Below are 23,623 nucleotides of genomic sequence, written 5' to 3'. Positions count from 1 at the left end.
CTATGTTTGGATCTTTACAGTGAAAGGTAAAAAAAAACGTCCGAAATCTCTGTTTAAACAATGAGTGACGTACACGCGCAAGCATGCAGAGACCGAAGAGCCCGTGCCTTCCGATCAGTTGGACATGGCTGTGGTTACACGAGGTAAAAACGATATAAATACTGTTCGTTTTCTCACACGAACCGCTCGTTTCGTGTCTTAGGCCATCAATGTGTACTTACATTTACGAGTCATTAAATCATGTTTAATTTGGACTTCTCTGTGCATGCTCTTTGAGGTGAACCCCATAGACCTCCATTATATGACTGACAGACAACAACGGTTTGACCGAAAAATATCAAAATTGAAAATACTATGGAAACAAAGATACCTACATCTTGGATGCCCTTGAGGTAAGCTAAATCATATAAAAATAATTTCAAAGTGAACTATCCCTTTAAGAGAGATATAAGAGGGCTGCAATTCCACTCTTCGACAACGTACTGGCCACTTTTATCAGACTTATTCTAGACTGTTATAGTTTTGAGTTATTCAAGGACAGCCCTCTGTATGAATACATCCTCAACACCCTGTGCAAGTAACCTTAAAGCATTCGAGACAGCCATCTGATAAGGCAATTAGTGTAATATATTGTCTTGATTTGATTCATATTAGCCTCACTTGATTTACTGTGCACGGTCTGCAGAAGAGGTAAGATCCAGACAGCATTTCCCATGCCAGAGTTGATTTACATGTCTTTCTATAGGCAATGGGAGTATATCCCAGAATACTGTCAGAAGGTGTGGTCAGGCATTACTTGTGTTGTTGGCACTGGGGCGACACCATAAACGACCATCTAAAAAGGAAGTTGATAGTCTAAATACAAAGTGAAGGCAAACCAAAGAAGCATCTCATCAGATAATGCCCCCGTTTTTTTTTTGCTTTTGGATTATGTGAGTTTGGGTTGAATTATTGTTTTTGTTTTGTTTCTTTTGTAATTGTATGAGTTTATCACATTAAATAAATTATATTTCAAATTTTAGGCAACGGCACAGAATGATGATAATGACAGTAAACTTCATTCCATAACCAACAGGGCTGACTCAGATTTACATCGCACTGTCATATTAATTATTTATGGAAGGGTGAATTTATGGCCCTGTCTGGGCAAGCTGCTAAATCTGAATGGCCAAATATTGAGATTTTAGCGCTATGCTTTTAAATCACCCCTTGATTTGTCTCTGCTTGTTTGTCAGTGGCTTTGCGCTTCAGGTCATGAGTGGCATTTGCTTGTGTGGCCCCTAATTGCTGAGTCCCAGTCAGACAGATGAGTGTTGATGCCTGGCAGTGAGAATAGAGCTGGAGTGTGTGTGTGTGTGTGTGTGTGAGGGAGATAACACCCCTGATAAAATATTGTTACCAGTACAGGAACATGGAGTGCTACAGATTATAACTCAAGCTATGAATAGACTCACAGAAGACTCACAGGATCCCTTCAGACCCATAATTTAATATAAATTACATTATATTAATTTTTTTTGACATTTTAAATATAAAATTATTTATTTATCAGGTCTATATTTATTTTATAGTTTTATATAAATTATATAATAAAATGTATTATGAAATGTAAATGTATATTATTAAATTAATATATTTTATGTTAAATTATAACCTTATAGCTTTTATCTTAGTCAAATATATATTCCCTATACATTTTTTAAATTAGACTTTTACCATAAATAGTTGAACAATGTTAAGATGGTACAAAAAAAAAAAACGCTCTGGAAAACAGTATTAGAAAGGTCTCGGTCAGGCCTGTGTGGTTATAATTGTACATGCTGTCAATTTTAAATAAAACATCATCTGATGTAAAATTGTGAATATGTAATATGAATTTATTTTTTTCATTGACAATTACAGCATTGTCACTTATTTCCTTGTTTGAATGGTAAGACCGAACGTTCAGTTTCTTAACAACGCCGAGCTGTATCATTTCCCAACTAATGGAGCAGCAAATGGGATAACAAGGCCCTCTAGATTTGTTGGCTGTCCCCGAAATTAGCACATTTACGAGCTCTGTCTAAATTAAACAAATCATTGATTTTATGTTGGGGAGTTATAGCACCATATTCTGAAATGGAGTCTGGGAGAAACTTGATAGCAGTCGGGTTGCCCTCTCACTTTCCTTTCATTCCTGATGCTGTTTCCTGTTAAGAGAGAAGAGAAACAATCTCTCGCCCCCCCCAGGTACTCGAAGCCACACCACCTAGAGGAAACAAAGCCTCCGCTCCTCAAACGAGCAAAAGTCGTGTCCCCCTGTTGGAGTGTGACACACGCCGGGCCCTGCCTTTAGTTAAATATGAAAGCGCCGAGCATGCATGCGTGTGTGTTCATGTGTGTATTTTGAGAGAGTGACTGCTAGGACTCACAGAATCAGCTGCAAAACCATTTTTAGAACTCTCGTTTCCCCTTCTCTCCCCGTCGCCTTTGATCATGTAGCACTGTCTACAGTATGAATGCTTACGCGCTCGCTCTCCCCCTCTGTCTTTCACACTCTCTGTTCTTTTGTGTGTATTTGTGCATGTGTGTATAGAGACGTCGCAATAGATCCATTGAGAGTGATGGGTGTCCTCGGGTTTGGATTTAGATAAGAAGATAGGCCTTGTGTAATTCTGGTTTTAAAAAAAGGCAAGCGGCCCGGATCAGCTTCCGTGCTGGGGTAAATCATCTTCATGACACCTAGAGTACAGGAAGCGGTTGAGGGAAAAAATGGAAAGAGGAATTTAATGATTGTTTTTTTTTTTTTGCAGGAATCTCACTGTGACATACTTATCTGCCATTTCTATCTTTGTATTTAATTCTCTTGTTTTTCTTTTCAGGCTCTACGATGGATGCAGGGATCATTTCATCTCAATTACGAATCTATACTCGTAAAAAGTGTATAAAGGGTTAGTTCACCCAAAATGACGACAAAAAAATATATATTTTGAAAATGTGTATGGAATGAAAGTAAAAAAAAAAGTGTTCCACTGAAGAAAGAAAGTCATACAGATTTGGAACAACATGAGGGCTAGTAAATGACAGAATTGTGTGTGTGTGTGTGTGTATGTGTGTGAACTATCCCTCCACCATCAGGTGAAAAGAAAAGTGATCTCCTAGTTCTGATTGGTTTTCATTCATATTGTAACTGTCAATCATTTCTACAGCAGCACCATTTTGCTTGTCCATTACATTTTTTTTTGTCCTGTCTGTTTTTTTAATTAATTTATTTTTAAAAAGTAATCTACTAGTGGAGACAGGCTCAGTGACAACGCCGTAATCTTAGGTTATAGTGCAGGAATACAGCATTTAATTTACCAGCTCTTAGCATGAGCACTTGCAAGTGCTAAGTGACAGAAATGAATAGCCATCTGAAGCACATGGCTGACATATGCTAATGAGGAATGTGTGCTGAGGCTCCATTGTGTGGGACATCTCGCTATAGGTCCTTTGGTACACGTTTCACTGCAACCACAGTTGTAAAGGTAATAATTAAGATCTGACGGGTGTGTTGAAGAGATGTCTCTGTTAAGCAGTGGCCATTCTGTCTCAACACAGGTCCCTCAATTATCGCTGTGCTCTGCATTACAGGGACATCTGAGAAGTCAAAATCACTGAGCGTAAATGAATGTGTGATGTTTAACTTCCCTTCGAGTGGTGATGATTTTTACTCCTCTTCTGCGTTCACATGGACGTGGCAAGAATGACAAATGAGACCTGAAACGAATAAAAAAACAAACAGTTATTAGGCCAAACAAAAACACTTAACATGATTTAATTGTTACTATCTTTCATAGACTTCTAAGATTTTCTGCATTCAAATTGAAATACAAGTAGAATGTCTCTCTATAAAGACAAAGCAGATCATTTACACTCGGATGAAGCTCTCAGGCTGCCTCAACTTTTATATCGACTGAAGTGTAGATTTATAAATGTCCCAGCTTTGCTTGTAATGGATTCAATCAAGTCATAGTAATATGTTTTGTTATTTGATACAGTCTGGAGAGAATGTAAAATAATTTCAATCGAATCAGGGGGCTCTGGAAATGGAGGAGAGGATTTGTGCTTAAGCCTGGTAAAAAGAGCTGTCATCAAAGCACTTCACCAATCCACACCAGTCCATTTAGAGACATGTTAAGAGACTGAGGCCTGAAATTTGATTTTGAATAGAAAGGGACCTTGGACATGGATGGGCTTTTTCCTCCTCTGTTTCACTGATGCTTTAACGGAGGTCATTAGCAATACAAGAGAGTGCTAATGTAATGCAGTAATGCACATATGTATGGCTACTGCCCTCCCATCACCCCAACATTGCACTCCCTCACATTACTGTGGCCTGGGAACACACACACAACTAACTTGTTGTACGGACTTATCTTAGAAGAAAGAATTCAATAAAATATCGCATTATTTACAAACCAAGACATTTATTTATTGACATCTGTAAACTTGCGCTTCATATTAGCGTTCTGTTTGAGGCAATGTGTAATTCCAGCTCCGTCCAGCAGGTGGATTTCTGCTTGCTGTTGAATCATAGGCTATATCTAGTCTGATACTGTTTGAACGTGTTTACTCATAAACTGTCATTTAATTTAAGTAAAACTGCAGAAATTAAATTATGGCGTATATAGGTTATATGTTCGTTTTGTATTCTGTTTAACATAAAAAACACGAACTAATAAAACGCACGTTTCCGTTTTTTTTTCCAGATTGAAGTGTGTTCAAGACCCATTCACGGCACTTACTCGACTTCAGTAGCAGGTATGTGCAAAAAATAAGCAACAGGTAGACTAGAATTACTTTTTACAACACGTAAAACACCCAAATGCGAGTTGTATGCAATACAAATAGCTAAAGATAAACTCGCGAGCAACCCAGCCAGCACTTACCTATTTCTGTAAAAAAAAAAAAAAAAAAAGACCTCGCGCATTGTTGAAACATATTTCGTTTTGCGGTGTACTTCATTTCCCAGGTCTTCTAAATAGTGAAGAGAGACGATAATTCATTCCGTGCTCAAAAAACAGCCCATGAGATCCCCCACGAGAGCGTGGAGAAGGGGGGTCATGGTCCTCAGCGCGCGAGGAGGAGAGAATGAATGTCAGTCAATGAGCAAACCTGGCGCTGAGCGGCAGCACTGCACCTCCAACACTTGGTTTCCACCTCTGAGCAAATCTCTGCCTATCGTCTCTACTTTGCCACTGAACGAAGACTCGTTCTCATCGGTACATGTAACTGATACAACTCTCAACAAACGGGAACTGTCTCACGCGCCGCGACTGTCGCACGTTCTTTCCTCGAGGTTCGACTCTACTTTGCTTCTCATGCTTCGCGTTGATCTTCGCTCGCCTGTCTCGAAAAGTTTCGGTTGTGCGGATAAAAGGACAGCTAAACCTTCCAAAGGATTTTTTAAACAACGTAAGTGCTCCGAATGTTTTGACGTCTAAATGTTTCTGTGAAGAAATATAGTTTAATCAGACTGCTTAATGAGTGACTTCGGTTCAGATTTAACGCACCCTAACTTGGCTGTCTCTTGCTCCAGGATAGTATTGCATTTGTTATTGTTGTTGTTTGCTTTTTGTTGTGTGGAAATTGAGTTAAGGCGATGATGCGCAACTTTATTATTCCATATCAATAGATCTCCTATCAGATACAATGTTTCGCTCGCGCGTAATGGCTTGATTGCGGTAATTATTTTAGTGACTTTTTATGGAGCACCTTCGTGGTATGGAAGTTATTGAACTCCTAAAACATTTCAGCTGCTCACTTTGCTTTGATTTTAACATCAGGTCGCGGTGTTAAAGTTTGCTGAAATTGTACATCTGATTAACTGACTGGAATTCCATAGCCATTTATCTGAGAATGTGATAAACACTTATTAGCTGTTACTCTAGCCAACATATTATTGTCATCAAATAAATAACATGGCCCTAAACAATCTTGTTTAACAAGGCGTAACGTATAGATGCCGGTAAACATAAACACACATTTAAGAATGGCACAAGTGCTGTCTAGAGTCGTGGGAAATTGGGGAAGTCATTAAAATACTGGTGTTTTTGGATGATGGAACTGAAAGGGAACTTGTTATATTGATACCCGTGATGATGTGCGCGTGTCTTCGGCCACCCACGAGTCTAAGATCGTGTGTGATGTTTGGGTCAACCTTTAATAACTAAACGGTATCCGTGCAGACCGGCTTTAAAACCAGTTGCTTGGGTAGTTTAGTTACGCTCCCAACTAATTTGTAGTGGAGGTGAGAACTGCTCCTGTGAGTGGAGATTTTACTATTCCATTTATAGTCCTCTCCATTTATAGTTTGTAATCAGAGCGGGAATTAATGTGCTCGAGACCAATGTTGCGGATAATTTATATTTTGTTCTCAAGCCACAATAGACTGTTGGCCACTCGTTATTTTTCGCCTGTTTTCGTGCACATGTTTGGTAGTTGATAAATAAATGCTTAGTTTTAAATGAATCACAACAATGGTTGTTAAATAAGAAAACTACATGCAGGCCTACTCGGAGCAATTAGTTGGATAGCACTTATAGGGAGGAAAGTAGATAAAATCCGTGCAGTAAGGAAACAAGGTGCAAGGACACACCTGTTTACTATGGGTCATTACAATTTACACAACACATATAGGCTACGGGAGTGTTTCCGCTTTGCATATGAGTTGGTAATCGAATTTTAAGGAAGATTCTAAAGGCAAAGCTCGACTTATTCTCGCATCTTTTAACATATAATCTCCACACGTTTTAAAAACATTGTCGTGTTGTTTAAACTCAAGATGTTTTATTTTTATTTACAGTTTGCAATAAGTTTAATAATTATAACAACGTATTATTATTATTAGTCTTTTTTAACAACAGTAACAACAAACAAATACATATTAAAAAGAGACAAATAGGCGATTAAAAAACTTGTCTTCAAATCTGCAATTTAAAGGAGTATTTTTGCATAAAAATATGTTTACGTTTATTGGTTTATATATCTAATTCATATTTTCAGTCTGTGTTAGGCTAGAACTACAAATGTCTATCTTTACACTCACATCAATTATTTATATTTTGGCTGACAGAATGCATTCGGTGTAAAGTAAATAGCCTCATTAATTTAACATCTTTCATTTGTGAATTTTGAATTTTCATTTGTAAGAGAGAGAGTTTATTAGCCCATTAGTTTATTCCCGTATTATTTAACGGCCTTGTGCAGTAAACATTAAACTGTTTTGCACTTTACAACTGTGAATATATTGTAGGCCTATTGACTCAAATTATTAATTATAACTCTGAACTTTATATCTCATACAGTAAAAAAACAACAATATGTAGCACTTCCACATGTACATTATTAAATGCTTTATTCGTTGTTAATCTTTATTTAGAAATTGTACAGGACAGGGACGCGCTGTATTTACGCGCTTTCATTCAGACAGGGCGAATCATTTTTCACGATTACACGCTTAATTTGCTCGATATTTAATTTGAGATTTTTAGTCATAAATCTTTATTATTTACACTTAATATTTCATTGCTCTATGTTGAATGGTTACTTAGGCTATTTAAATAATAGCATCAAATTTATGTTTTTGAACCTAAAAAAAAAAAATCGGAAATGCCCTTTGTGTCTTATAAGAAAAATGTGTTAATTGATATTTGTTAAATTAGATTATATGATAAATACAAGTTTTGACAGTGAGATACGGAACCTTGTGGAATCTAGATTGTATTGTTCATTTAATTAAAAAAAAAAATCATATTCATTCCTATTATGCATGGGGTTATGCAAAACATCCATATAATCATTTCCATTTCTTAAAAGTTCAAAATTTCACTCTCATGGTTTTTATTCTTTTTATCAGAACTATTAGTCCAATAAAAATAAATTAAATCACGGCACCCTGTTGCGCTTTTGCAACTAAAACTTCAATAGCGCAATTATGAATTCAGTCTGATTTAAAGTTTTCAATCCCATTAACGTGTAAGTTTATTTTTCCCCCCGAATAATTTGACATTAGCTCGATTTGAGTCCCAATGAGACAAGACACGAGAAGAGGATGGAAGTAGCAGATGATTTATTCGTCAGCGTTTCGATTTTCAGCCCTGCGTTTTCTGTTCTGTCCTTTTCAGTGCCGATGTCAGTTGTTATTGCTTCTCATTGATCCCCGTGCAAAGTGAGAAGTGAACTAAAATTAATGTCGATTCCAGTAGCCGGATCAATGACCAGAGTTATTTTAATCTGGATTTGTAGAATTAAAATAGAGCAAGCGCAATTAAACGTTTTCATTTTTGTTAACAATCAGAATGAGAAGAGAGCATCCTTCCCCTCAGACAGCGAGGCTGCAGACAGCAAGAAGTTCTGCGGCTCTAACTTGCAATGATACATGACTGGATAAGTCTTTCAGGGCTGGATTCAAAATCAAATTCAAAATTAAAGTACGTATTTCTCAAATGCGCCGGCTTGATTGGCCTTTTGTCTAGTTCATGTTATCGACAGGCGTGCTGTTTCCCAACGAATTAAACTAGAATTAACCCCGTTAACTGGTACCCACCCGCCCTTGTGCATCTTTATGTTTTCACGTGCTAATAAACACTTCACCGAAAGCTCATTTGTCATGCAGATGGTGGCATGATATGGTAATTAAAATAATCTACAAATAATACCACAGTTTGAGCACAGGGAAGGGTCGTGGTCCTTAAAGGATTCTTTTAAATTCATCGAGAAATATTTAAGATGCGCGTGCGTGACAAGTGTTTGGAAGATTGTATAAAGATGAAAATAATCAGGTGTAGGCTAGTCCTTGGATTGCCTAACGTCACCATGTCCCCTTCCATTATGTTTTGAAGCGTGCAGACACGCCTATTCATGTACCTTTTTTATTTAGTGCCGAGGCGGAACATTTGAAATTTTATGGTGAGTGAGATACTTTGTTTGTTAGGTAAAAGCGCCCCAACGGCAGCGATGCCTTTGAATAAAATCTGCTTGTACTCGGAGTTTTTTTTTTTTAACACTGAGGATCGCTTTCGTCCTCTTTTACTTGCCTGTCTACTCTAAACTCTATATAGATTTTTTCCTTATTATTAAGAGTACAATTATTGTTGTTGTAATTTATATATGTTGGGGTTTAACTGCTGGGGTTTATCATCATCAATGCTTATAGCGTTTATCCGGAAATGTTTTGCTTTTATTCATTTTTAATTATTAAATTAAATAGTTTACTATTATATCAACGCTAATTTAATTACTATAATTTGACGCGCATTAAACTTATGAAGAACTGTATCAGTCATTGCAGTGACATTCAATGGGGCGTTGGCTGCATGTAGCCTACTCTTTATTAAGTACATGCAGTATACAGATTTTCTAAGATATTTTTTTATGTAGTTAAACAAATGTGTGAATTAGGACAAAACCACATTATAAAGCATTAAGTCACGGACATTTCTGTTAGAGACTAACTGAAGATTCAGTGACAGTCAATTCTAGCTTTTTTAGTAGGCCTAATTTGTTCTTTTTTGATTTACCTACCTGTCCATTATTTAGATGAGGGTTTAGTGCTATTTTACACCCTCTCTCACAAGGCAGTGCATTTGAGTGGAATCATTAAGAGTCCTATATCTCTGTCTGAATGTTGCTTGTTATCTTCCCACTAAACAATTGTGAGAAACATTTCATCCCACCAGTTTATGTATATAAATGCCCTGTATATGTGTTTTATTATGCAGGGATCAAATTCAATTTGTTTTTTGTTTTTTTTATGCACAAATTTGTGGGATAAGAATGAAATTCATTCTGTTTTCTTACTCGGTGGAAAATGTTGTGGAACTGAACTTGGAATAAGAAGCCAACCGTATAAGGCTGGAATAAGAGGCCAACCGTAGTTCAATTATTCTTGTGTTAAATTATCCAACATGCTCAGGCGGTTTAGTGGGAGACTGCTCTTGCATTGTGCTTCGTTATCTATCATTGACAAACCTCTGGTTTGCAAACAGTGTGCTTAAAGCAGGCGAAATCAAAAGCTTTTCTTCTCTCTCTCTCTGTCTGTCTCAGTACACAGTGGTGGGCAGCAGTGGACAGCTGTAAGGGAGGTGAAGTGGGTGGGTGTGTGGGATGGGGTCGGCTTGGCTTCTTTGCAGTCCGGTCCTGGCTCTGAGCAGAGAGGATCCAGACACCTTGCAAATAATCTGGGCTTAGTGAGGAATTAGTTGGCTCAGGTGGGTGGGATGAAACAAACAGTCCATCAGCCCCTGAAATGAATAGGGCAGGCAGGACAGGAAACTTTGAAAATCATTTTGTTCACAATGAATCAATGTTCCCCGGTGCCCGCCGCAAAGCTTTATTTGAAAAGCAAATCCTCACTTATTCTGACAGCTCATACCGAGTGCACGTTTTTTCCAGCGAGAGTAAATCTTGCAAATTTTGTCTGGTGGAGAGAAAAAAAAAAGTTGCGAAAGTTTCGAGGCAGGCCCTCGGTATACTTATGCAGGCGATAAGATCCAATAAAGCAGTGATTGATTACCACTATTTATTGCTAGGTTTTATTGTGTGTCATACACTGTGGGGAATTTATTTGTTGATAGTGAACTGGAGTGTTGAGGCACAGCTTGTACTATCATTATTGATTTAGTTAGCTGTATGTCCAAGTGTCATTATCCTTCACTGCGTTCTCACTCTGTCATTAAATCTCACTTTCACGTCTTCAGAATGCGGGCGTTCCTTTTTTTATGTCTCATACTGAAGCTGCTACACATTATTGAATTGTTCAGTGGAAGATTTCATATCGCAAGGGCTTTGATTCTAATTCAGCAGGACACATTATCCGCGTGGTCCTAAGTTGCAGGCCAGCCGACAGTGAATGACTGCATTTTCAATAATATCGACTGTCCTCCGGTCCAAAAGCGCTTCCTTACGGAATACTAAGTGAGCCGCCCTCTGCCGTGCAAGTGCAGCATGGGTGATACGCACGGCACGGAAAATATTTAACACCGCTTCCCTGATTGACAAGCTGACGTGAGGCTGGATTGCCGTGTTTGTGTCGGCAGCCATTTCAAGTGGATGCTTAAGAAAACGGCTGTGGATAAACATAAGATTTACCCTCTAGGGTGATTAAAAAACGTAACGAGTTGGAGTGCTGCTAAGACCCTCCAGACAAAGGCATTTGGGAAGTTTTCAAGATCAAAGAAGTTCAAATGTGCTCCATGCTGCGGCAGTGTCGTTTCCTGCGACGACGTTTGAGGGCTCTCCATTTTAGCAGCTGCACACATAACAGCCTTCACACCGCATCAGGTTTTTTGACAGCGCTGGAAGCATTTCAGTGAAAGTTAAAAAAGCGTGAGAAATCGTTGGCATGGCTTAATTTGGAGCAGCAATTAGCATGAAATCCATTCGTCATCCGCATTCTTGTGACTGCCATTTTTGTCTTCTCACATGGTGTCTAGCTCAGAGATGTGTGGTTTTGAGTGTGTGTTTTCTGAGGGTATTGAATGACAGTGTCTGCCCTGTCCTGTAATAAAATGTAAGAGTGGCTCTTTCACGGTTGTCAACAAACTCTAAATATACTGACAGACAGGCAGAGGAGCAGGAGCTGTGGTTTGAGTGACACCCTCCGCCGAAACTTTTGCATTTTCTCTCAGCAGTCACATTTGACAGTCGTTTGTTTTCGATGAAATTGGATTCATTTGCACGGCTCCCCAGAGCTGCGCCCAGAAAATGTGTCGTTGACAACTTCTTATTTGTCTTTGTTGTACCCTTTCTGTTTCCTTACATCACTAACTTTCTGAGAGTGAACACGCAGCTCATCACTGCAACTGACACTGTAATATCATAACAATGTAATTTGAAAAGGAAATGCAATGCTAGATTTGTGCTGGATAACAGTTCAGTGACAGATGTATGTTTTTTCCCAGATAATCAATCTCAATTTTAACTTGTGACAAATATATCATAATGAAATTTAAATGCAAGTTTCCAGTGGAATTATTTTTTATTGTAGTTATAATAATCTATTTTTTATTATTGATAATAAAACAGCTTTTTTACTTTGCCATTCAAGTCTATTTTCTAAGAATTCTTCTGATACAGAGATGAATTTCAATGTTGAGCACTTAATGTATTTTTATTTTGGGTCATTTAAGATGGTTTCGTGAATCTTGGATTTCTTTGCAATGATTGATTTGAAGGGAAAAAAGCGTGACGAGAGTTGTGGTGGACATTGCGGTCCTACCCCCCCTCGCACATTCGCACTCTTTGGCGTGTCAGTGTGTGTCAGGCTGACTCACTGCTCTCTTCGGTTGCTCTGGGACACTGGGCCCTCAGTTAGTGCATGCTTTTGTGCGTGTGTGTAGCAGGAGCACCAGGCAGACCGGCCGCAGCCACAGAAATGATTAGCACATCTGTACAACACTCAGCCTAGTTATGCCCCCTCTTTCTCTCTCTCTCTCTCTCCCTCTCTCTCTCGTGCGCCATTGGGGGGATATCCTGTGTCCTTTTATTGGATTGTCAGTTTCACACTGCCTGACTGCGCTGATGGTAATGATAATAAAATTGAAATATCCAGGTACTTATCACTGTATTACCTTGCTATCAACACCCACCCGCACTCATTTTTTAGAGGTTATCCGAGGGGAGAGATTCGATACAGAGACGAGGCCCTTATGAGTGTGAGAGTGGGAAAAAAGAGGGGGCTTTCGATATTGGTACATTTTCAAGGTGCTATTTTCCCAGCTAGACAGAAGGTAATGCGATTCTTGGGCTTCTCGCCAGCATCAAGCGGTGTAGTGTAACCCATTTTCTACAGACAGGAAACTGCACACATTCCCCTGCCATGTATGTGATAATGTAAAGCTCTTTTTACTGGGCCGCAGAGTGTGTGTGTGTGTGCAGATCGAGTTTTAAAATTGATTCGAATGAGTGTTCTGGACAGCTGATATCTGTAAAAATGCCCTGATAAATTCCCCTGGAGTTTCTTTGATGCCGTCTGATATTCTGTGTGGCATTTGAAATGGCCTTGCCGTGACACAAGTCTAAAGGCCCATCTATTTGAATTACTCTGAATAAGAGGACCTGTTCTCCAGATACATGGATTACATTCTGTTTTTTCATAAGAGCATGACATCTCACAAAGTCACAACATGCAACAGTTTGGGGCTGCATGTACTGTATTTGATCAAAAATACAATAAAAACAGTAATTTTGTTGTAGAATATTATTACAATTCAAAATAACTGTTTTCTATTTGAATATTTAAAATATAATTTATTCGTGTGATGCCAACACTAAATTTTCAGCAGCCAATGCTCCAGTCGTCAGTGTCACATGATTCTTCAGAGTTTAGTACATTACATATTATCATTACTGTTGATGATATTATATGCCATGGAAAATGTCATTTTTTTTCCAAGATTCTTTGATAAATAGAAAGTTTATACTGTTCGTTTTGATCAATTTAATTCATCCTTCCTGAATAAAAGAATGTTTCTTTTGAACATTTGTACGTTTCACTTCTATGTAATGTTTCACTTTTTAATGATTGTTGATGATAAAAATAATCGACTACAAATATGTTAAACAAGGCCATTTTGAGCAGTACAGTCATTTATAAATTTCATGTAAGTTAAATGTCCATTTAACTTCTAATAGATCACTTTCTGTTCACCCTCAAGGGATTGGCGATGATGGACAGATGCACGCGCACACAGATTCGCTAAAATGCTTCTCATTAAACCCACTCACACTTTTGCCAATCAGTGAATCTTATCCTCCAGGGGTTCTTCTCGGGCTGTTTGGCTGCAGCTGGGGTCAAGGGGTGAAGTGCGGCTAATTTATTCATTCAGTCAAATATCCTGTGCAGATGGCAGGCTGATACGATATCAGTTTGAGAATCCCATTGGAGGCAGAGGACCAGGGTGTTCACATGAGCAGGGCCGTGCTCTTATCTGATCAGCGCTCGGCTCTTATCTGCCTCAGACGCCGTTCTGCTCCGCAGACAGGGAGATGGAGTAAGAGGCTTATATGTGATCTGAACCTTAGATCTGTGGGGAGAAACTTTCTATTTCAGAAAGAGAAAAGTAGGCAAGAGTTTCAGAGTTTTTTTTAAAGTGGTTTAATTCCTCCTCTGTTCAACTTTCTCCAGGTGGAGGACCATCGAGGATGAGCCGCCAGTGAGAACGCCCCCCGATTCTGCCAGAGCGTCGACAAAAGTTTGCACCATTTTGCCCATACCGTTTACCCCGTCTCTCTTCTCTCCACCCCTCCCCCACTCCCCTCTGCTCTCGCCCCTAACCCCCCCTCCGCACAACTTCAGCCCAGTCTCCAAAATGGACTTGCACCGGGCGGCTTTCAAAATGGAGAGTTCCTCCTACCTGCCCAACCCGTTAGCATCCCCAGCGCTAATGGTGCTAGCATCGACGGCAGAGGCCAGCCGCGATGCCTCCATCCCCTGCCAGCAGCCTCGTCCATTCGGTGTGCCGGTGTCCGTGGAGAAGGACGTTCACCTCCCCTTCAACAACGGTTCCTACACGTTCGCCTCCATGTACCACCGGCAAGGTGCCGTACCGCCAGGTTTCCCCAACAGAGACTTTCCTCATTCCCTCCTACACCTCCATCATCAGTTTGCCCCTCCAAATCTGGACTGCTCGCCAATAAGCATGCTCAACCACAGTGGCGTCGGGGCCTTCCGGCCCTTCGCTTCTCCTCCGGAGGACCGTGATGGAGCTGGAGGGGGATACCAGTCCGCCTTCACCCCTGCCAAGCGGCTAAAGGGCTGCCTGGAGGCCGATGCCTCGCCGCACCTGCGCTACTCTGACGCAGAAGGCAAAGAGTATGACTTTGGTGGTGCTCAGATCCCCTCCAGCTCACCTAGCGCTCTCAAAGCCGTGGAAGACGCAGGGAAGAAGATCTTCGCAGTGTCGGGCCTGCTGTCGGACCGCGAAACCTCGTCCAGCCCAGAGGATCGCATTGAGCGCTGTGAGTACAGTCTTTTTTAAACAAACTGCACTATTAATGTCTACTAACTGTTATAGCTGTACACTTTTTAAATAATGACTACTTTTTTGGAGTCTTCTACTAATTTTAGATCCCAAAATGCATTTATTTATTTTTTGTCCTGTAGGGATCCGGTCCACTAAGTTAGTTCAACAGTTAGGATTGAATTTATAATTGAATTTATAGTAATGGAATTTTTTTTTTTTTAAATTTTTAATGGGGGAAAAAAAAATTGTTAACCAATTATATTTATCCAATGAGAAATTCTTAAGATTAATTATTAGGAACTTGTGGTAATATACTGTAAGTTTCACCTTAACATCAAGGTTAAAAACTTTATAAATACTTTTTGTGTGTAACAGTGCTTAACCTATAAATTTCTTGCTGTGATATGTTATCCCTTTAATATAGAAAACGTGTCCCATGTCACAAGTCAAACTGCTGGGGAATGTTTAGAGAGTGTGTCCTACCGGTTCTACAGAGCTGATAAATTCCACAGATAAAACTCATAAATGAAATGGAGGTTTCTCGTGGGTGAGAGAGTGTGTGCGTTTTGGAGTTGAGGAAATGTGAAATGTGTGCACAGATTCATAAGACCTCTGTAGAGCGGAAGCCCAGTGGTATTACTGTAGTAATCCAACCTGACCACTCTTACTCAAATACATTAGAAGTCCCAGTGAAAACATAGGTACACAGTACACACACACACACACACACACACACAGTTTTGAAAATCCTTCTTTTTACAGCTTTCATTCACAGCATGTTTACCAGCAAAGGGACGTAATTGTTTTTGTAAATACATCTAATTTGAGAACACTTTCTATGTCATGAGACACATATAATATGGACTTCTATTTTTTTCTTTTATATTTATTTTACCATAATTACTTTTGGCAAATCCAAACCTCAATCTTAAAAGAAAACGTTTGCTTTTTAGAACTATTTTTCATTATTTCATTAAATTGATCTCAATTAGGGGACAATATAATGTATTTTCAAATTAACAAATTAAACAAATTAACCCCCCCACCCCAACACACACACACACACACACATACACACACACAAATATGACTGTAATGCAAATTCAGAGGTTATAAAGTCAGTTTGCAGGTCTTGCTGGATTGATATATACTTTATACTTTACTGAAAACGTTTCCATCTCCAAACATTCCATCTCTATTTTTTTTTCTTGTTCTTTTTTTTTGGTGATACTTAGCTATTAAAGTTCTATTTGTAAAAAAAATAATTTTTATTTTAGCCTTTATTAAGCTTTATTGATGCGACATTAACTAATGCATTTAAAATCAAGAGTTACATTTATTAACATTAGTCAATGCACTATGAACTAACATTAATAAACAATTGTATTTTTATAAACTAACATTAAGAAAAATGAATAAATGCTGTAAAAAATATTTTGCTCATTATTAGTTCAAATTATTTAATGCATTAACTAATGTTAGACCTTAAATGGGATCTTTTACTTTTATTTGATTGTTTGAGTTTATTTGATCTGGCTTTCTTGGCTAATTATTGGCCTCTCTCTGTCACACTCTGCCCTCATACATGCACACTCGCTCTCAAATCAATGTTTCAAAACAAGTTTCAGATTTTCAAATCTTGAAATGTTTCTAATTTGTAACTACTCTCCCACCTGCTAATTTTTTTTTGGCGGGGGGGGGGGGGGGGGGGGAGGGGGAGGAGGGGGAGCTGTAGTGTGACAGGGAGGCCCACCCGTGGGGGAAATGGAGTGGGATACAGAAAGAGAGGAAGCACCCTTGATCGAACAGATGAGAGACAAGGGCGGCGAGCTGAGACTGATCCGCAGAACAGCAGTGAAACAGCAGCAGCACACAGGCTGGAAGGAGCATGAATGACACCCAACAAGAAACAAGAGAGGAAAGCGGGAGTGTGAGGGAGGAAGAGAGACAGACTAGAGGAAACTGTGTCCAGTATCTCATCTAGAATTTCCCCTCTGAGGGTGTCTCATTTGAAAGCACTTTTTAAGACATCCATCGTGGTGCTTTTGAACCAGCAGCTTCACAGGAAGCAGCGATGCAGTGCCGGTCCTTTCGGCTACATGGATTATAACACCTTCACCCTCAGCTCAGATTAAGCGCAGATAGTGGCTCTCAAGGGCCAATCCAGGTATAATCCAAGTTCCTCAATGGACTGTAATCTGACATTCATACTATCAGATAAGAGCAGCGGCTTCTCTTGCTGAAATGAGAGGGGATTAGGGTGGCGGAAGGGATAGGAAAGCCTCAGCCTCCTCTCTGAGGAGAAAGAACAGAGAGAGAGAGTTTTAATATACAATGATTTGGAGAGTAGGAGACAGTTTTGCCTTCTCACTCTCTGCCTCTCTCCCTCTCCTCCTCTCTTTTGAAGCTGAATCTAATTAGATTAAACCTTAGGCCCACCAAGGGCTCTAATGCAATTGAATTTCCAGCAGTGTTGTAGAAGAGACTTAAATTGGGTTCCCCTTGACTGGCTACCGTGCTACTGGCTGTCACTTCAGGATCCCTCTCCTCTCTCTGGGCGTTAAGCCCCAAATCTGCACTGTACTGCAGCCGCTGTGATTCTCAGACTATATATAGAACAAGTACTTTATATATATTAGGGGTGTAACAGTACATGTATTTGTCCCGAACGGTCAAGGTATGGATGTCCTGGTTCGGTGCATACAGTTAGATGACAAATACAGTCAGTCGCACAGGCCATCCACACTCCAATCCTGAAGGGGGCGTGCACTGTAATGCAATCCTGTTTGCTGTTAGGAAAAAAAGCAAGAGCTTGTTTGTATTTTTTTATGCTGGACGTGGTCCCTTAATTTCACGGAAAGAAAACTGGTAATCGTTGTTTTACAAACGCACAACGTTTTGTTCTTATTGTGGATGTACACAAATAAAAATAGACAGGAGTGCAAAAACTAATCTCTGCACAAGTTTTAATTTTCATTATTGCATTTATTTTGTACTTTTATAACACAAGCTTTTAACAGCCTTGCCCTACAACAATATAGCCTACTTAGTGCTTAAAACTTCAAAGGAGGCTGTACTGTACCAACTACTTTTGGGGGGACTAAATACCATTAGGTAGAACAAACTGCAATTTGCACTACTGTCTGTTCAAAATAAACGAAAAGAAACCTAGCATTGGGATTTGTTGTTCTGTGTACTATTACACCCCTAAAATACATGTTTGTTTGTTTTTTTTAATTAAAAAGTCAATACGCCATTGAATAGCCATTGAATAGCCATTGAAATGTGACAGAGCTCGTAATAAAACGAGAATCAACATTGGCTTGGCTTTTCTGATATCTGAGGGATTTGAAATGTTGCACAAGCTACATCGAGATGGCATTTTTATTACTCAACAGGTAAGTAAGGTGCTTTATTGAACAGATACATTGCCATATGTAGCTCTAACAGAGTTCATTGTAAAGCATTTTCTATTGTGAAGGGTAATTTCATTATGGGTGTTGAAGCGCTTGACTGAAATAATGGTCACCATAAAATCTTTCTTTTATAGCATGTGATGTGTGTATTGGTGTGTTCATTTCCCAGTGTGAACGTCTTACTTCTGGAGCTTGTTTGTTTGCCTTTTCCCTCCACACATTGACGCGGCAGTGCCGAGCAGTGAACCTGACCCGGGACAGGGAAAATGTGTGTGATAAACAGAGAGACTGAGATAGTGTAACCTGTTTCCAAACTCAGTGTGAGCCACAGAAAAAAATAATAATAAGACATGAGACGTAGTCTTAGAAGGAGAAAAGGCAAGGAATGAGGGAGAGAGAGAGATGAAAGAAAGATAAAATAATAAAAGGCAGGGGATGAGCAATCAGCAGCACCGTGAGCTGAAACGCAGACTGCAGCTGCCTTCCTGAGCAGCTGAAATAAAAGGGAAAAAATCCTTAAGACAACAGAGCGCAGCTACACGGGCTTCCTTCCTGACGTGACCAGCTCGTGAGCCGTGTGGGCCTGTCTCCATAAATCCCCGCTGATTTACGGGGAACCGGGTGGCTGGCAGCTCCGTGTTTAACCCCCACCACCCCGGCCCAGTCTTAAAGCCAGGCCGCCGACCACCCGTCCTTCCCCGTGGAGTTTCGACACACTTGTTCTGAACTTCAAATGATTTCAACCCCGGGTTGGGATAGCTCGCAGATTATAGCACACGTCAACATGTTTAAAGATTCTCCCGCGTCCTTCCTGAATGCGCCAGTGTGTCAGTCACGAGGATATATTGTTACAGTGGCAAACCTGGAAGGGACACGTTCTCTAATTTACACGGCTGCTGAGAAGTAGCGCCGAGATGCATTGTGTTAGCAAGCATAGTTATTTTTGCATTGCGACTCCCTGTCGCTCTCTGGCTTTGTAGTTGCCAGTCAGCCACTGGGTTTGAGCCTTTAATTATTTGCCGGTGCTCTTTCTCTGTCTCTTTTTCGTTCTCCTGCTCTCTCTTTCTCCTCACTCCCTACCCTGTCTGCGTGATTGATTCTTGTTTTCATGTTTTTCGATTGGGCCACACAGATCTGTCAGACTGTATAGTTATTCTGCCGTCTTTTCCCTTTCAAAAGCTCTGAAGAGCAGTGTGCACTGACAGCTGTTAAAACACACAGTTGTCGTTTTTTTTTACCTCTTTTTTGTCTGAGAGCAGATGTCAGTGGCATGTTTGTGTTTGTTTTTCTTTAGGATGTATTGAAAAGTTTCGGAAACAGTTGTAGAGGAAGTGGCGAATGTATGCACCAGGATACATCATAATAATGGAAATGTGTTATTATTGAACAATAAAAAATGGCTGGCTTGCTCACAGTTGCAGGGAAACGTTTTTTAGGGTCCGTTTTGAGGAAAATTTTCTCAAGCAGACAGTGTTGTTGCTCTTCTCTGGCAGGTGAAGAGTTAAAGAGATGAACATTGTCATTCCAGCTAAACCCCCCCCCCCCCCCCCCTCCTTCTGTCTCTCTCCCGCTCCCTCATCTGTCCTCCTGCTCCGATTCCTGCTCCCTCCTCCTCTCTGTCACGGTCTAGTGGCGAGGCTAAGTTAAGTAAGAGTGTTCTAATAATTAGGCTGCAGAGCGACCGCTCGTCTGTGCTTACCCAGATGTTAAAAGGCTTGTCCTCTCATGTTGCCTCCCTGTTGGTACCCCCTCCACCCTTTATCCATCGCTCTTTTCCAGCTTCTCCCTCTCTCTCTTTCTCTCGCTCCCTCTATCCTCACTCTCATTTGCTCTTGAAAGATCTATCTATCTATCTATCTATCTATCTATCTATCTATCTATCTATCTATCTATCTATCTATCTATCTATCTATCTATCTATCTATCTATCTATCTATCTATCTATCTATCTATCTATCTGTCTATCTGTCTATCTGTCTGTCTGTCTGTCTGTCTGTCTGTCTGTCTCTTTGTTTTATGTCAAGCATTTGCTTGCAACAAACATTAAGGGATTGAGGTCTCATACCTATTTGAAAATTTGCTTGTCAGAAGCATTTGTGAGTGATGAGAATTTCTTTATTGCTGATCTGAAGAGTTAAGTGTGTGATCTTTCTTTCTCTCTTTGGTTGCTCTTGGTAAAAGACAGCAGGTGTCAGTGCAGCAGGCCATGGCTGCACCACTCTTTGCGGTGTAAGGGAGCACCGGGCCGGGCCATTGTTGCGGCATGATGCAGATCAAGGATTAGGGCTTCCTGCCTGAGCTTTGTTGGCAGACCCACTTGAATTGGACACAGGCTGGTGTGTGTGGACCGCTGGAGCCACTGTTAGGGAAATGAAGAGGGGAAATGAGATGAGAGCACGCATCCTCTCCAGACAAACAGCTGGGAACAGAGTGAACGAGCGAAGGTCTTACACACCACCGCAAAATGCTCATGAATATGTAGTAGCTCTTTATTGCCTAACAAACACACTTGTTTGGTATGAAATAGTGTATTGCTTTGGTTAATTGGTGGTTTAAAAGAATATAAACATTATGCCCTAAATGATTTCCATTCATAGATGCAAGCTCTTGACTGTTGTGTACATGCAGCTGTATGGAGGTTCTGGCAAGCATCAGGCATGCACCCAGTCTCCCAGGCTTTAGGTCAGGCTTGTTCCCATGGCCTGGATGTGGGCCCTGTGGTGATGTCACACTTTGCTATAAAAGCAAGCTGAAAGCGGTCCGCTGAGTCCTGTAGAACCGCACAGCTGGCATTAGTATCCGTTCTGCACATGCACCCGGGGTCAGTGAGCCGGTCATGGTACCACAGCGGGCCGTCCGTCAGCCCCGAGTTTAGTTCCGGGCCACCGGCAACCAGGAACAGCTCTTAGATCAGGCTCAAACTCCCCTCCTCCCCATCCTAGACTAATGCAGATGTGCTGAAAAGCCTCATCCCCCTGAGTCCCTTAAAGAGGTAGGGGATGAAACTTCACTCTCGCTAACAGGTTCACCACCCAGAGCACAGCAGACCCACCCCAGCCAGCCAGCCCACCCGTTCGCATCCGCCACCTCTTTATCCTTCTCTCTCCCTTCCTTCACCCCTCCTCACTGTTTCCCCCAGTAATCTAATCTTCTCTTCGTGTGCGGGTGCAGTCTTCTGTGACTGACTTGTTTCCAAAAAGCCGACTTGGCTAAAGGACACACGTATTATATATATTTATTGCTTCACTTCAATGTGAATTATTGAACACAAGTGATTACTGAGTGGGATGCGTCGGGCGCTTTCTGGGAGTTTCAGACTTCAACTGTCGGATTAAAACAACAGCATCCAGAGTGACATCTCGCATGAGAAATGTCTTTAATGTAAGCTCGGCGTTCTTCCGAACATTAGCATTAGCTTGAGGCGTGCCGTAAGCCCTTACACCTGTAGCAGTTTGTTGCTTGTTTCCGGCTGCTACCGAAGCTTCCAGCTCTGCTTTATTGGTTTTGAGAGGGCCGCGTGTGTGATCATTGCTCATTACCGGTTGCAGAGACCTGAGGCAGAAAGGCGGCTCAGGAGAATCTGCATGGAGATACGCACACTCCTCCAGAATGCCAATAGCCCGCACACATTAGAAAGTGTTGCCATTTTGTACCTTCTTCCCGTCACTCTCTGTCCAGGCGCTCGTAGGGGCCTGATTAATTATTTAGCAGCATGTATCATCTATTTACCTTAGTAATCCATCTGTCAGCACGCTTATTGATCCAATCCTGCATTCTAATTGTGCATCCTCTCGCAGCAGCTAGCTCATATTTAAATTCAATGCCTGTCACTGCGCCTGACTGTCTGTGCGCCGTGTGACTCCGTCGACTATCGCGTCTGTCGCTGCGGTTGCATTTCAGAGTTAAGCTACAGCTGGTCTGGAGGAAGTGAGAGTGTATCTTTCGTCTCCTCAGGTGTGGCTGCATGGTCGTTTTTTAAAGTGACACATGGAAAGGGGGGTTTTATTCAGAAAGATGTGGCAGGAAACGAAAGAGACTTGGGAAGAATGAGGGTCAGAAGAAATCATGAAACTCACATATATATATATATATATCTATTTGGTCAACCCTCAGTTTCATTCCAACTTCCTCTTACTTTCTTTGTTCTAAATCTTAGACAGCTGCTATCTATCTATCTATCTATCTATCTATCTATCTATCTATCTATCTATCTATCTATCTATCTATCTATCTATCTATCTATCTATCTATCTATCTATCTATCTATCTATCTATCTATCTATCTATCCATCCATCCATCCATCCATCCATCCATCCATCCATCCATCCATCCATCCATCCATCCATCCATCCATCCATCCATCCATCCATCCATCCATCCATCCATCCATCCATCCATCCATCCATCCATCCATCCATCCATCCATCCATCCATCCATCCATCCATCCATCCATCCATCCATCCATCCATCCATCCATCCATCCATCCATCCATCCATCCATCCATCCATCCATCCATCCATTGTTGTCTCTAATCTATTGTTACCTTAGATATCTATCTATCTAAAGTTAACAATAGATTAGAGAGGCAATACAACTGGGCATTTTACATTTGATTGAAACTATTGTCTATAATTGTATTTTAATAATTGTATTCCTTTCAAATCAAGTCATCTTTTTTTATTTGTTCTACCAACCACTAGATTGCATGAGTAGGATTGTTGGATATCATAGACAGTGAAAGTGCCTTCCTACCTGCAAATGTAGCATTTTTCATCTTTCGGTCAACCTTTCTCTCACCTGTTCTCTTCCTATCTAGCATTTTTCACTTTCACCCCTCTCTTATTCTCTGTGTGGGGTTGTGTGGTGGCAGTAGTTGCTTGTTTGTTGTGGTGACAGGGAGGGCGTCCACTGATAAGAGGACCGTGGCAATTGGTTGCTGTGGCTGTGTGCGGTTAGTGAAAAGGCCAGAGTGCGGGGCGGTCAGGAAGCTGAAACGCTCCTGCAGTTGTCAGGCTGGTCTGTCTGGCCAGGCCCCTCAAACTGGGCTTTTACATGCCAATAAAGAGGGCCGTTTCAGGGGTGGGCTGGTAGCCAGGCAGCCTGGGAGAAAACAGTTAAAAAAGGCACTTAAGGGCGCCCTCCCCCCCTCCTATCAAGATGGGTTACGCCGCCGTTCTCAGTTGTGTTCTAACAAGGCTTTTGACATAATTGAATACA

The 23,623-nt window shown here is 40.7% G+C and overlaps 1 protein-coding gene across 8 annotated transcripts in view; it reads left to right on the top strand.

Annotated features, from left to right (window-relative positions):
• Positions 1 to 5,157: 5,157 nt before the first annotated feature.
• rnf220a (ring finger protein 220a) overlaps positions 5,158 to 23,623 on the top strand; it is a 123,150-nt gene continuing 104,684 nt past the window's right edge. For 2 of the 8 annotated variants that reach the window (XM_039676645.2, XM_039676642.2), the window contains exons 1-2: positions 5,158 to 5,436; positions 14,150 to 14,982. In XM_039676645.2, the coding sequence (XP_039532579.2) occupies positions 14,334 to 14,982 (649 nt within the window). In that variant the 5' untranslated portion in view covers positions 5,158 to 5,436; positions 14,150 to 14,333. The remainder of the gene's footprint in view (positions 5,437 to 14,149; positions 14,983 to 23,623) is intronic. The other 6 variants (XM_039676643.2, XM_039676640.2, XM_039676647.2 and 3 more) reach the window with 3 other exon arrangements.

The sequence above is a fragment of the Pimephales promelas genome, chromosome 5, assembly GCF_988280905.1.
Source record: "Pimephales promelas chromosome 5, fPimPro1.hap1.1, whole genome shotgun sequence".
Lineage (NCBI taxonomy): Eukaryota > Metazoa > Chordata > Actinopteri > Cypriniformes > Leuciscidae > Pimephales > Pimephales promelas.
The sequence above is the reverse complement of the archived record's forward strand: the minus strand, read 5'-3'. Positions and strand labels throughout refer to the sequence as shown.